The sequence below is a fragment of the Geotrypetes seraphini genome, chromosome 5, assembly GCF_902459505.1.
Source record: "Geotrypetes seraphini chromosome 5, aGeoSer1.1, whole genome shotgun sequence".
Lineage (NCBI taxonomy): Eukaryota > Metazoa > Chordata > Amphibia > Gymnophiona > Dermophiidae > Geotrypetes > Geotrypetes seraphini.
The window spans coordinates 16,338,100-16,352,943 of record NC_047088.1 but is presented as its reverse complement, the minus strand read 5'-3'; the positions used below and the strand labels follow the sequence as shown (position 1 = coordinate 16,352,943).

The window sequence follows — 14,844 nt, the reverse complement described above, 5'->3', positions numbered from 1 at the left end:
GCAGTTTATGTCTTTATGTATTTTCTTGTCTTCATTTTCTTTTCCTGTGCTACGTTCTTATCATCATCCTTTTCTTGGACTGTCAACTCATGTTTTTTGCCCGTTGTGTCTTCCCAGCATTTTTCCCACTCAGTATCTTCTCTGGATACCTTTTTCCTAAACATCAACACTTGGTCGCCTATCGGCTTTCCCCTTCTTCCTAGTTTAAAACCTGCTCTATTCCTCTCCTGATGTTGTTTGCTAGAAGTCTAATTCCCACCGTGCTCAGGTGTAGTTCATCTCTCCTGAAGAGCTTGTTCTTGCCTCAAAACATTGTCCGGTTCCTCACGAAGTGGAACCCCTCTTCCTCACACCATCTCCTCATCCATGCATTTATTGTTTGTAGTTCCGTCTGCCTCTTCACATCTGCCCTTGGTACTGGTAGGATCTCTGAAAACGCTATCTTCTGAGTCCTCATCTTCAACTTCCTTCCGAGAATCTTGAACTGTTCGATCAGTACATTCCTATTGTAGTCTCTCCTGCTGACATCATTTGTCCCGATGTGGATCATCACTATAGTCTCTTCCATCTCTGCTCCTTCTAGGATCCTTTCAATTTTGTCAACGATGTCTTTTGCTCTTGCTCCTGGGAGGCAGGTCACTAATCGATCCTTTCTCCCTCCTGCTATGTGGCTATCTACTTGCCTTAGGATTGAGTCTCCCACTAGGATCGCAGACTTTCCTTTCTTCAGTTTTTGCTCCGGTCGCAGGTGTGTGACCTTGGTGTGCTTTGCTGCTTCCTCTTCTAGGCATCGGTAAGACCTTCCCTTCCCCTCCTGTGGGCTTCCTTTATGGGCTTCTTCCTTGGGTGTATCTTCATCCCTCTTGTGATGATGGTGTTCTTCCACCCTCCTGTAGGCCTCTTCAATGAATTCCTCGAGCTCCCTGACTTGTTCCTCGATGTGCCTCTCTCTCATAGGGTCTTCAGCTGTCCTGGTTGGGTCTTCTGCAATGTAAAGTCCCTCCAATTCCTGAATCCTGTACTTCAGTCGACTAACTTCCTTCTTCAAGCTTTTCAGCTCCTGACACCGACTGCATACATATGACTGCCTCCCTGAGAGGAGGTAATCGTACATATGACAGTCCGTGCAGTACACTGGAAAGCTCATCTTCTGGATTCCCTCTGCTTCCATTGCTGTCCGCCTGTTTGGAGTACCTTTTTGCTTGTGTGTGTGTGTGTGTTCTTTTCTGTGCCTGCTGCTTGCTACTTCCCTATTCCCTAGTTGTATGTTTTTCCTTGTATACAATCCTAATGTGCCGCGTTTGACTAGTGTTATGGAGTTCTGTGTTGGTTAGTGTTGGTGTTCCTAACTTTAAGCCAGCAGTTTGCATACATCCTGCTGTAGTTTCGTATGTAATGTAATGTAATTTATTTCTTATATACCGCTAAACTCCGTTAGGATTCTAAGCGGTTTACAGAAAAATAGACAATAGGGTGCATTAAAATTATAAGTAAAATAGGTACTTAGAAATTCCCTTACTGTCCCGAAGGCTCACAATCTAACTAAAGTACCTGGAAAAATGAAAATTAGTAGAGTAATGAAGAAATAAAATAGAGAATAGATGAGAAAAATAAGAAAATAAACATTCTAATAAGACTACAATGATCTAAAGGACTTTGAAAGGTTGAAAAAAGAGGGGAGATAAGAATAGATGCAGAGGGAGAACCATTGAAGCAATAGAATTCTGGGGAAATTTAAATGAAATTTGAATGATAAAATAAAACAAAATAAGTGGTAAAACAATAAGTGAGATTAAAAAATATATCAAACTAAAAAGAATTGAAAATAAAATCAAAACAGTCAAAACTGAAGTCCAGCTTGAACGGACCCCCGAGCCAACCGTTGGTCCGATGGCCGGACTGCAGCCCTCCTCCGTCGGCTCTCCCCTGCTGGAATTGGGGAGGAGCGAAGACAGTGTTGGGTGCCCTACTGGAACGGGCCCCCAAGCCAACCGTTGGTCCGATGGCCGGACTGCAGCCCTCCTCCGTTGGCTCTCCCCTGCTGGCATGTATGTTTCTTCTGCGTTTACTGCTTTTACCGTGTTTTTGTTTTTATATACTTTGGTTATTTAGCTGTTATTTGTTGGCATTCTTACCTTGCTGTCCTTCCCTGGTGTCCTTAGGTGTACTGACTCTGCCCTTCTTGAGGCCCTTCACAAAAGCGCTCTCGCTAAGGCACCACGTGCCGAATGGCTGCGCGCTATTGGCTCCGCACCTTTTAAGGGGTAGTTCGGGCGGTGATTGCTGATGTGGTGGGGGTGGGCGGAGCTTACTCTCTCCGCTGCCCCTAGCTTCCTGCTCTCTGCCTGCTCTCTCGGCTCCTTGTTGTTTTTTTTGGTTTTTTTTTTTGCTTTTTCCTTACTTTTTCTGTCTCCTTACTTCTCTCCTCTTTCTTCCTGCTCCTTGCTACGTTCACTGCCCATGCTGAAGGGGTTTTCTCGATGCACTTTCCAACAGTATTGCTATATGTTAGTTGTTACTCCTTTTTGGAGTGGTGGTGTTGTTATAATTAGTATTTCTTAGTTCTGCTTGGCTATTCAGCAGACTGGTTATTTAGAGAGAAGCACAGCTATTAGTACTACAGCCAAACGTTTTGTCTGTCTCCACCTACTGGTCATGGTAAGCTATTACCCATCAGTGAACTGTACCAGTCTGGAGAGTCTAAAAGAAAGAAAATTAGCAATAAAGACCTAATTTCTCCTTTCTAATTGGCTTGAAGACTGCATTTACTAAACTCATATCTGGCGGGGCTATCTCTATGATCATGATATCCTTTATATTGTCAGATCCTGGAGCTATAGCTGTGTTAGTAGCACACTTCAGATCAGCCTCCATAGAAGAAATGTGATCTTCTGTCTGCACATTCACACTTTATTAATGTTTGGAAAGAGATTCCTGTCGTGACAGCCTGTTTGGTTATACAGTCCCCCACCACCTCTTGGCCCATTTATTTTCTGTTCCAGACTGGAGTGCAGAGAACAAAAATGTAAAAATTTTCTTATTACAGTATTTGTTATGAGTTTTATTCACTCTTGCTTGTTGCAGCGTCTTCTGCCGACTTGTCCTTTTATGTTAAAGGCAAGTCTATAGCTAGGGAGTCCCACATGAAAGGCTATTCTATCATCCTTGTCCTCAGAGAACACATACTACAGGTAAGTAACTTTCTAGTGCAAACAGGCACATTATTCCTGAACCTTCGGATAGCCAGTCTATTCCCATGAGAATTCGTGTAGAGAGCCTCATAATTTTTTTGCTTTGTCTCCCTTTTTTCTGGGCTATCCTCCTACTCCCCAGTTGTCTGTCTACATTTGAGATAGTAAGAGCCAGTCTCTTATGCTTATGCTCATGTTTATTTTTCCTTTCTTTTCGGTTTTCTTCTAACCGTTTGTGAGGCTTTCAGTACTGCAGAGGCTCCCAGTTCAAGGACATTCTGGCTGCGGGAGAGCTCAGACTCTGAGGTCAGAAGTTTGTAGCCAAGAGGCAGACTTCTTGGCCAGCATGCACTAACTGTTCAGGAGCTCAGGGACTGTTCCCTGTGCCCTAGGTTCTGTCTGCAGTTGGCGTGAGCACAGGCTAAGTGGCTCCATGGCAGTTTTATCCAGGATTGGAGCCAACTGCGTTTCCTCCCCACCAACTCTGCGCATGAGGTCTGGAAAGGGTTGAGGTTTCAGACCAGTTGTGGGGTCTGCGAGGCAGTCCGAAGACACAGGTAGTCCAATTTCCAGGCTTGATTGAGGCAGAAGTTTTCCCAATAAACTAACTCTAACTTCAGTACAGGCAGCACCCAGAACCCACATAGCACAGTGAGTACAAGACTGAAATTGGAGGGGGGGAGGGCTATAAAATTGTTTGGGGTTTTTTGCAGTTCCGAAACCCTATGGGCAGAGGAGATGGCAACTAGAAAAACAGTCTTCAGCTTCAAATCAAAGAGGGAAGCATTCTGACGAGGCTCAAAGGGAGCTTTGGCAAGGCCAGACAGCACCAAGTTAAGGTCCCGAGCCATGAAAGGATTCTTAACTTGCGGCTGGACCCGAAGAGCCCTCTTCAAGAAATGAGCAACATCAGGATGCGACACCAAAGAGAACCGACTGTCCCAGGATCTAAAACAGGACAGTCTAGCCACCTGGACCCGCAGGACAACCATGAGGCCTTTATCCAAACCAGCCTGAAGAAAAGCGAGACCGGAGCTGAATTAGGATCCACCTGGTGTTGGGCACACCAGTGTTGGAAGGGCTTCCGCATACATCTACCACCCTTTCTGTAAAAAAGTATTTCCTTAGATTACTCCTGAGCCTATCACCTCTTAACTTCATCTTATGCTTTCTCATTCCAGAGCTTTCCTTCAAATGAAAGAGACTCGACTCATGCACATTTATGCCACTTAGGTATTTAAACATCTCTCAAAAAATAGTAAATGGTAACAGAATACAAATAACTAAATACAAATTATGTCACCAGCCAGTGGCACAGTAGAAGTGGCACACTCCTTTTTTTGTCCTGTGCACAGTGGTGGGCTGTGACCCGATTTGAGAGTAACTATTATACTGTGACATTTTTTTATGCCGATGAGAAGTAAAAATGACCAGCTTATAATCTGTATTGATTGCTGTCAAAGTTACCAGTGTTGCTTTTTCCACATTTTCTGTTTAGTAATTCTCTCTCTCCACTGGCTGGTGACATAATTTGTATTTAATTATTTAAACATCTCTACCATACCTCCCACCTTTCCTCTAAAGCACAGTTGTCAAAGTCGGTCCTTGAGGGCCACAATCCATTCGGGTTTTCAGGATTTCCCCAATGAATATGCTTTAGATCTATAAGCATACAACGAAAGCAGTGCATGCAAATAGATCTCATGCATATTCATTGGGGAAATCCTGGAAACCCGACTGGATTGTGGCTCTTGAGGAGGAACTTGCTTTAAAGTATATATATTGAGATCTTCGTCTGTCCTCTATATGCCTTATGATGACGATCACATACCATTTTAGTAGCCTTCCACTGGACCAACTCCATTATTTTTATATCTTTTTTAAGGTGCGGTCTCCAGAATTGTACACATTATTCTAAATGAGGTCTCACAAGAGTCTTATACAGAGGCATCAAAACCTCCTTTTTCCTACTGGCCATACCTCTTCCTATGCACTCTAGCATCCTTCGAGCTTTCGCTGTAACCTTTTCAACCTGTTTGACCACCTTAAGATTATTACATACAATCACACTCAAGTACCACCCTTCTGTCGTGCACATAAGTTCTTCACTTCCTAAACTGTACTGTCCGTCCGGGTTTTTTGCAGCCCAAATGCATGACCTTGCATTTCTTAGCATTAGGTTTTAGTTGCCAAATTTCAAACCATTCTTCAAGCTTACGCTAGGTCTGTCTTCATGTTGTTCACATCTTCTAGGTTGTCTATTCTTGCAGATTTTGCTATCATCCACAAAGAGGCAGCCCTTCAGCAATATCATTTATAAAAATGTTAAAAAAAACAGGCCCAAGAACAGAACCTTGAGGCACACCACTGGTAACATCCCTTTCCTCAGAGCGATTTCCATTAACCACTTCCCAGACCTCATGCTTTCCCTCTCACCAAGATATTACTAAAATGTTAACAGACCACTGGGAAGTCCTAGAAGGGCCCTTTCAGATGTCCAAGGCCATGACTAAACTTTATTCAATGGATGCAGCCTTTAACCAGCTATTTACTCCACCAAAGGTGAATTTCTTGGTGGCACAGGTGACCAAGTTTACTTCTCTCCAAAGTGAAGGTAAGTAATATTGAGAGATACCCAGGACCACAGGCTGGATTTTATTCTCAAGGATATTCAAAGCCATGGACTTGGGATTAAAGGCAGCAGAATTTTACGTCGCATGTGCTTGTCACTCAAGTTATGCCACGATCCGGAGGCAGCTGCCAGACGAGATCACCAATTTCTAATGTCTGGTGTGGACTATGTAACGGATGCTCTTTATGATCCGTTCAGGGTATTGAGTAAGATTACCATCTGCTCTGTTTCTGCCCACAGGATGCTGTGGATCACACAGTGGGCAGGAGACTCGTTCTCTAAGGCAACACTGAGCAAACTGCCATTTAAATGGCTTTGATTTTTGGGAAAGGTCTGTACGATCTCATGGCCAGTGTGCAAGATTGTAGACCAAAGTCTTTGCCTGAGAACAGGCCAATAACCCCCAGGGAGTCGGGTTGAGGTAATTCTCATAGCTCCAGGTATTTTTGCCAATACTCATGGGGGATATAGGGGACTATTTGTCCACAGATCATTTCTTGTCAGAGATCTGAGGGGGCAGATGCCCCCAGTCTTCAGGTTCCTGTTCCGCTACTGCCCCCAAAAAGCAGTTATGAAGCCAGTACAGGAGCCGTACCTCTAAGAATTGGAGGGAGGTTTATGGCTTATTGGTAGGCATGAGCGGGGATTACTTCCAACCACTGGGTACTGGAAATTATTCAGGAAGTTATTTCATCCACTTTTGGACCTCTTTGTGGATTCTCCAGCAGGATGGTCAGAGTCAGAACAACTGTAAAGATCCAGTGGCCTTAGAAGCTGTACCAGACAAAGAATCTGGCTTAGACAGATACTTCATAGTGCCCAAAAAAGGCTCAGAATAATGGAGGCTGATTCTGGACTTCAAATCTGTCAACATGGCCCTCAAGATATCTCACTTCCACATGGAGACTTGGTTAGTCATTGCGCCAGTGATGTCAGGGGGATTTCTTGCCTCGTTGGATTGACAGAGGCCTATCTGCACAATCTCATATTTCCAGAGCACTGAAAAATCTTACGCTTCCATGAACTTCCAGTTCATGGCCTTGCCGTATGGCTTAGCCACGGCACCTCACACCTTCACCAAGGTGATGGTGGTAGTAGCTGCACACCTCCACAAGGTGGGGATTCAGGTACATCCATAACTGGATGATTGGCTGCTAAGAGCACCGTCTAAGTCCGAAGGAAGAACAGTAGTGCAGAGGGTGATTTAGCTACTTCAGAATCTGGACTGGGTGGTCAACTTTTGGAAAAGCCACCTAGATCCGATTCAGTGTCTGTTCAACACAAAGGGGAGCATGATCTATTTGCCAGAGACACACAGCGAATAACTCGTGCATCAAATCATAGAGTTTTGGGACAGTCCAGCTCCCACAGTTTGATGTTGGGCACATCTGCATCCTCTCCAGAAAGTGCTCCTATCTCAGTGGGATGGGTTGCAGATGTTGCTGCCTTAGACAGAGAAGGCGAAGCTACGGCTACAGTCCCTAGCCAGAGGAGTCCCTCTCCACATCTCCACATGGGTGATTCTGACCACAGATGCCAGACATTATGGATGGGGAGTGCACTGTGAAGGGCATCCGGTTCAGGGACGCTGGCTCCCCTTCTAGAGAAAGTGGTCAATCAACCAGTTGGAGCTGAGGCCATGCATCTTGTACTGCAGCCATTCGGAAGTGCGCTACAGGACAAAGCAGTGCACATTTTCTCAGACAATGCAACTGTTGTACTGTTGTGGCCTATGTCAACTGGCAAGGTGGCACCAAGAGTGCCTTTCTTTACGTGGAAGCTTAGATGAGGTAGAGATGGGATATAGAGAGAGTTTAGATAGAGACCAAGGGAATTTAAGGGTTCAGACAATGATCACCGTACAGGTCATGGGCCTGATGGGCCACCGCAGGTGCGGACTGCTGGGCGCGATGGACCTCTGGTCTGACACAGCAGAGGCAACTTCTTATGTTCTTATGTTGTTTGGTTGGTGGCGACCTACCTCAAAGCACTCGGTGGCACTTGTAGCAGGAGTGGGCAATGTGCAAGCGGATTTTCTCAGTCAGAAGTCTCTAGATCTCGGAAAATGGGAGCGGTCTCAAGACATTTAATTGCATTGTGAGCTAGTGGGGTTGCACAATATTCGATTTGATAGCTTTGGCGAACAACAAGAATGTGGCTCGATTCTTTAGTTGAAGATACTAGCCAAGATTCCCTGGGTGTAGCTGTGGCCAATGGCAAAGCTCCTATATGTGTTTCCTCCATAGCCCATGATAAGCAAGGTCCTAAGGACAATAATGTCACACCAAGGGCTGATAGTTCTTGTCACGACAGACTGGCCAAGATGGCCATGATATGTAAATCTTGTCCATCTACAGAAGGACCGATGTATCAGACTTCCAAGTCTCCAGAGATTGCTCACACACAGGCGGTCTGGACAATGTGGAATGCTTTGGTCTTATGACTTGGCTCTTGAGCGCGCAGCCTTGAAGCGCAAAGGCTATTCAGACATGGTGATTGCTACCCTCTTAAAATCCAAGAAAGTCAACTTTAGCTGCCTATGCAAGGGCTTGGAAGTGTTTCCAGGAGTTCAGTCTTGTCATAGCCCTGATCTCCGTAGTGCTCGTATTCCTGCAAGAAAAGCTAAAAAAAGGCTCGGAGGTTGGCTCCCTGAAAGTTCAGGTAGCGGGTATTTCATGTTTCTAACCCAAGGTTAACAAAAACACCCTGGTGGTACTTCAGATGTGACTAGATTCCTGAAAGGAGCTTTACACTTGAGTCTTCCAGTAAGACTGCCTTTTATACATAGAGTCTTAATCTGGTCCTGCAGGCGCTCACCAGGGCACCATATGAGCCTCTAGAGCAGACCTTTTTGATGGTCCTCACAGTTAAGATGGTGTTTTAGGTAGCAATTACTTCAGCTCAGTGGGTGTCTGAACTGCAGACATGGTCATGCAGAGAGCCTTTCCTCAGAATTCCAGTCAAGAGTAGTTCTGCGTACAGTTCCATCTTTCTTGCCTAACGTAGTCTTATCCTTTCATGTCAACCAGGAAGTCCGGTTGCCTGCCTTCATACTCGAGATACAAAAGTGACAAGGTCCTGAGATTGCTATATGTTAGCAGGTAATACTGCATTATCTGGAGTTAATAAATGAGTTCCGCCTGTGTGATCACCTCTTTGTGCTGACCGGTGCTGCCTGTAAAGGCCACCCATCTTCCAAGGCAACCATTTCCAGATGGATTTGTATGGCCATTTCTTCAATCTATATCAGAAGCAGGAAGTGTCTACCTGTATCCTTAAAGGTATATTCCACTAGAAGTGTGGCTTTCTTGTGGGCAGAGTCTAAAGTGGTGTCACCTGAAAAAATTTGTTACCAGTGGTGTGCCTCAAGGTTCTGTTCTTGGGCCTGTTCTTTTTAACATGCTCCTCTCTTCATACTTTCACAAAGTTTTACAGTGTGGATGTAGCGGCTGAATTGGATTCACCATTCAGATCATCCATACTTTCAGCAGGCTCATCTGCCCTGCTCATGATTCCGGAGACGAAGGTTTCAGAATGATGTGCATGTTGCACTAGAAGGGAAGAGTAAATACTTACCTCGATAATAATATTTCTAGTAGACAGGCACATCATTCCTGAAGCCCGCCCTGTCAGATGTTCTTTAGTCTGCTTTCTACCTCAAGACATTCTGGGACGACTGGATTTCTTGTTTCTTCACTTTGTCCAGTAAGGACATGGATGGGGAATGTCACTGCTACTTCATTGAATCCAGAGAGTACTCCTTTTACTCCAAAACGGTTAGGGCAAGTTGCATTCCGGTAGGTGACTTGTTTATTTTCACCTGGTTATGTGTTATAATGGGTACATGTTATTTTCAGTTTCAATTATTTATTTTTGTGATTTGAGCAGAACAGACATGTCTTGGGGAGTATCCGTGTACTCTTATGTTTCCTCTCTAGGGCTGACTATCTGCTTTGATACGAACTGGAGAGTTGGAGGACAGCCCAGAGAGATGGGAGGTGGAGCAAAAAATTATAATGAGGCTCTCTATGCGAATTCTCACGGGAAATGATCAGCTACCCGAAGGTTCAGGAATGATATGCCTGTTTACTAGAAAGAAGATTATCAAGGTAAGTACCTAATCTTCCCTGAGGACAGTAGGCTAAATAGCTTTACATACCCTCCCTCTTCCCCTATTGGAATTGACTTAAATCAGCTTAACAACTTGATTGGCTAGGTCCCTTGCAACAGTGTCAGGCGGGAAGATGTATGCACATGCACAATACGACGTTCTAAAAAATTGTTATAAACAAGCTAGAGAGCATTCCTGCTCAGATGACATCACCAACATGTAAGGCTATTTATTTTGCTGCCCTCAGAGAACACATGCCACAGGTAAGTAACTTTGCTGAATCCCTTTTACGCACAAAATGCCCTTTATAAAATTACTCTCTAAATGTCTAGATTAATTAGTACATTCTGGCCATTTTTATTTTTTGGGCTGCTTTTCTGAACCAATCTTTTTACAACATGGCAACCTTCATTTGGAACTGCATGGGGATTTTCCTCTGTTTTATAATACCAGCATAGCCCAGCAATTGCAGTAATAGTCCTTGGCCAAAAGCCATAGATGTGCTTCCCTCTAAAACCTAATTACATACTGGCCAGTAGATGTAATTGTTGACTGCCTAAGACTCTGCCTCAGGGTCTCTAGATGTAATTTCTGCAGAATTCTCATCCATACCCAACCCAAGAAGGGAAGATTTGGGCCTGAAAATTGAACCTAGGTTTTCCATTTGAAAGTGTAGACCAGTGAACTGCTGGTCTGCATTTTGTATATTTTGTTAGCAAGACTGAACTGGAAAGCATGTTGTTGGAACATGTATATATTTAACCTCTGTAGTTTTTATTTATTTTTTTCTGAACAATAGTACCTATGACTTTCAGAAATTTCATGTAGAGAGGAATTTAGGGATAAGGCTTCAGAATGAGTAAATCTTGTTTTGTGTTTCTTTTAGTCTAGTCTTTAGCCAATCGCTGATATCACTAGATTTAATAGAAGACTTCCTAGAACTGGCAAATAAAGCAAAATCAGAAGATACACCATCTATTTACAAAGGTAAGTATTGTGGTATACCTGGTAATTGTCTGTCTTCTAGTAGGCAGGGTGGCTGCAGAGTTAGGATTGAAGTCTTCACTGTTAGGCTAACAGAGTTAATTGAGCTAATCATGACTGACAGTTGTGCCCCAGCTATATGCATAGACCACATGTCTTCACTTTGCAAAATTTCCAAATATTAATCTCCTCCTTTTTTGGATAGTGACAGTTCTTCGTGAAGGGCCACATCTTTCCCTGGAGCATGATTTGTGTGTATATCAGGTAGCCACTAGGTGTCGAACTACCCCAGTGATAAGACACTTCAGCTGCCTCTGCTTCTAACTGATTGTCATTTGGAAAAATCTTTTTAGTTTACCCTTTGAGAAGGGTGTGTATCTAGCAATGTTTCTCAACATCTTCAAGCCAAGTATCCCCTAAGTCTAACAAATATCAACTGAGTACCTCAGCCCAAACTCCACCCTGACCTCACCCCCATAATAATAGTACTAATTGTAATGCAATTTCTTCCATTCATTTTTCATATACACAATAATAATCTTATTAATACATAATGGTAACCACAAAATTTTAAAAGCATACTGTACGCAGAGAAAATGTTAATTATCATGTATAACAATATTCATATCACAATTTAAAAGAATTAATTAATAATTTAAATAGTGCTCAGACCCACAACCTTAGTGTGCTAGTGTAAAGACACACAACACCATTTGCCATCAGACCATCATGGCACTATTAATGTCTGTACCGCCATATAACAATCCAACATCCATTTACTATAAAATAAACTTATCTTTGTGGTAGTTACTGCTTCCAGACATCTTGAACTGAAATACAGAGTTGAAAAGTTACTGCTTCCAGACATCTTGAACTGAAATACAGAGTTGAAAAGGCACCTGGACATGGTCTACAACAGTGGTTCCCAACCCTGTCCAAGCCAGTCGGGTTTTTGGGATAGCCCTAATGAATATGCATGGAGCAACTTTGCATGCTTGTCACCTCAATTATATGCAAATCTCTCTCATGCATATTCAGTAAGGCTATCCCCAAAACCCAACTGGCCTGGTGGTCCTCCAGGACAGGGTTGGGAACCACTGGTCTACAACATCTGCCACATTTCTCCATTGTCTCTGAGTCGGCTATTTATAAGCCAGAATCCTCAAAGAACTAATTCAATTCACCTCCAGGGAAGGATTACCGTTTCCTGGATTCGATTGTATGCAAGGTTTTATCAAGGATCCATGCTCACATCAAAAATCATGGCCCATCAGTTGCAGATTTTACATTTTTAACACTCCATTTTACAGCTATTGGACACTGCCTCATCTGCAGAAATTCAAAATCTCTACGTAGCATTGCAAGAGTCCATTTATCATTTAATCAAAACTAACTATGACACCTATGACATGAGTTCCAGAACAGCAGCAGTTGCCATTGTAGCTCGCCACACAGCCTGGCTCAAAGCTTCGGACCTTAGAATAGATCTTCATGATTGATTGGCAGATGCCCCATGTTTGGGAGAAAGTCGCTTTAGTAAACTTTTTAACAGTACTATCCTCAGAGGCGTTTTGCTCCTTATGCTAGAGTTGCTCCTTTGAGATCTCAGTCTTTTTCATTGCCTCAGAAACAATGCTCACGGGACTGTAAGCAACAATTAGCTACTCAACTCCCCCACTTAAACCTACTCCTAGTTTTTGACCCATTGCCAGTAGGAGGCGGCTAACCCATTATTTCTCAGTATGGCAGGCAATCACCACAGACAGCTGGGTTCTAACAATCATTTCTCAGGGCTACGCCCTCAACTTCCTTCCTCACCATCCCCACTCTTTATCTTCCCCCATCATCCAACATACCGCATCATCACATTCCTCAGCTGACAGAAGAAATCTTCCTGTTACTACAGAACAGTGCATTTTAGGAAGTTCCCAAACAACAACATTTCCAAGGATTCTATTCCAAGTTCTTTCTCATTCCCAAGAAGACTCATGGTCTTCAACCTATCCTTGACCTCCGTCCCTTAAACAGTTACCTCACAGCAGAAAAATTTCGGATGATTTCTCTTCCAGCAATTCTTCCACTTCTCAGACAGATTAGTCGCTTTGGAACTAAAGATGCATATATTCGCATCCCTATTCATCCTGCCCACTGGAAATTACTCAGATTCACGTACCTCAACAAACATTACCAATATAAAGTTTTACCTTTCGGCCTGTCATCAGCTCCACATGTGTTCACAAAATGTTTGGTAGTAGTAGCAGCTGACCTCAGGAAAAGACACCACATAGTATTTCCTTACCTAGATAACTGACTCCTGGTAGCACACTCCAAGAAGCAGTTGCTGCTTACCATCAAGCCATAGTGCACTCTACCAAGCACTGGGTTTTATAATCAATTTTGACAAATCAAAGCTCAATCCAGTGTGTTGCCTCACGTTTATTAGGGCAAGGCTAAACACAGTCACTGCAAGGGCCTATCTACCAGAGGAATGTCACCAAGCAATAATTGCCCTGGTAAATCAGATGAAACAGTCTTCCACTTTCCCAGTGCACAAGGTGTTACAACTCTTAAATCACATGTCTGCATTCCTTCCTTAAGTGCCACATGCTAGGCTGCACATGCGTCCTCTGCAATGACATCTCAAACTAAATTGGAATCGGCGAACTCAATCACTGGCCACCTTAGTTCCTTTACCACCCAAAGTCAAAGCTTCTTTTTCTTGGTGGAATCACTCTCTGTCCTTCAAACATGGATGTCCGTTCCAGTCTCCACCTCCTCTACTCACCATTACCACAGATGTCTCAAACAAGAGCTGGGGAGCGCATCTCAATCATCTCTAGACTCAAGGTCAGTGGTCAGGAAAAACTCAATTTTCACATCATTCTGCTGGAACTTTGAGCAATTTATTATGCGCCTTGAACATTCAGCCCTTGGATTCGCAACACACAGCTGTTTATTCAAAAAGACAATCAAGTAGTGATGTTTTATCTAAACAAGTAAGGGGGTTTGAGGTCTTTACCCCTTTGCAGAGAAGCCCATCTTCTATGGACCTTTGCTCTCTCTCCATGGAAATGCAAGCGGTATATATTCCAGGGAAGATAAACATCATTGCAGCCGCAAACTCGATCTTCACAAGTGGACCTTAAATCCAGAAGTAGTACAATGCATTTTTCAACAATGGGGCATTCCTACGATGGATCTCTTTGCTTCCACAATCAATGCTCAATGTGCTCATTATTGCTCCCTACGACCTGCCCCTCATGCAGTCGCAAGAGATGATTTTTCAATCCCATGGACTTCAAATCTGTTGTACGCTTTCCTGCTGATTCCACTAATTTCCAAGGTTCTTCAGAAGACCATCGGAGACAGCTCAATTGATCTCATAGCACCCTGTTGGACCAGATAGATTTGGTATCCCATTCTCCTGGACATTCTAGATGCTCCTCCAATCCCGTTAGGGGATAATCCATCTATTTCAACAGAACAGTCATCTGTTACATCCCAATCTTCACAGCCTCAATCTCACAGCATGGAAATTGAACGGTCAGTCCTTGTTGATATACCAGTCTCTTCATCAGTAAAAACAATTACATTACATTACATTAGTGATTTCTATTCCGCTTGTACCTTGCGGTTCAAAGCGGATTACATTGGAAGAGAGCTGGACATTTCCAGGAGGATGCATGGCATTGGAAAATTGCTGGTACAGGTTACAAATTGAGGATTCAGATTACATTACATAGGAAATTATTTCTGGTTACGTTACATAGAAAAATATCCTCCTTACATTAGTAGATAGCTGGTTTTGGTAGGAGATATAAGGTTTCAGGTTGATTACTTGGGTTTCCGGTTGCTTTTTTTGGACGTTGAAGATATGGTACCAGGGAGTGGGCTATACTTGGGAAAATTATAGAGGGGATAGGAGG

The 14,844-nt window shown here is 43.4% G+C and overlaps 1 protein-coding gene across 7 annotated transcripts in view; it reads left to right on the top strand.

Annotated features, from left to right (window-relative positions):
- The window catches only part of ATRX (ATRX chromatin remodeler), a 643,287-nt gene that overhangs the window by 488,192 nt on the left and 140,251 nt on the right, over positions 1-14,844 (top strand). For all 7 annotated transcript variants that reach the window (XM_033946347.1, XM_033946348.1, XM_033946345.1 and 4 more), the window contains one exon: positions 10,821-10,921. In XM_033946347.1, coding sequence (XP_033802238.1) covers positions 10,821-10,921 — 101 coding nt within the window. The remainder of the gene's footprint in view (positions 1-10,820; positions 10,922-14,844) is intronic.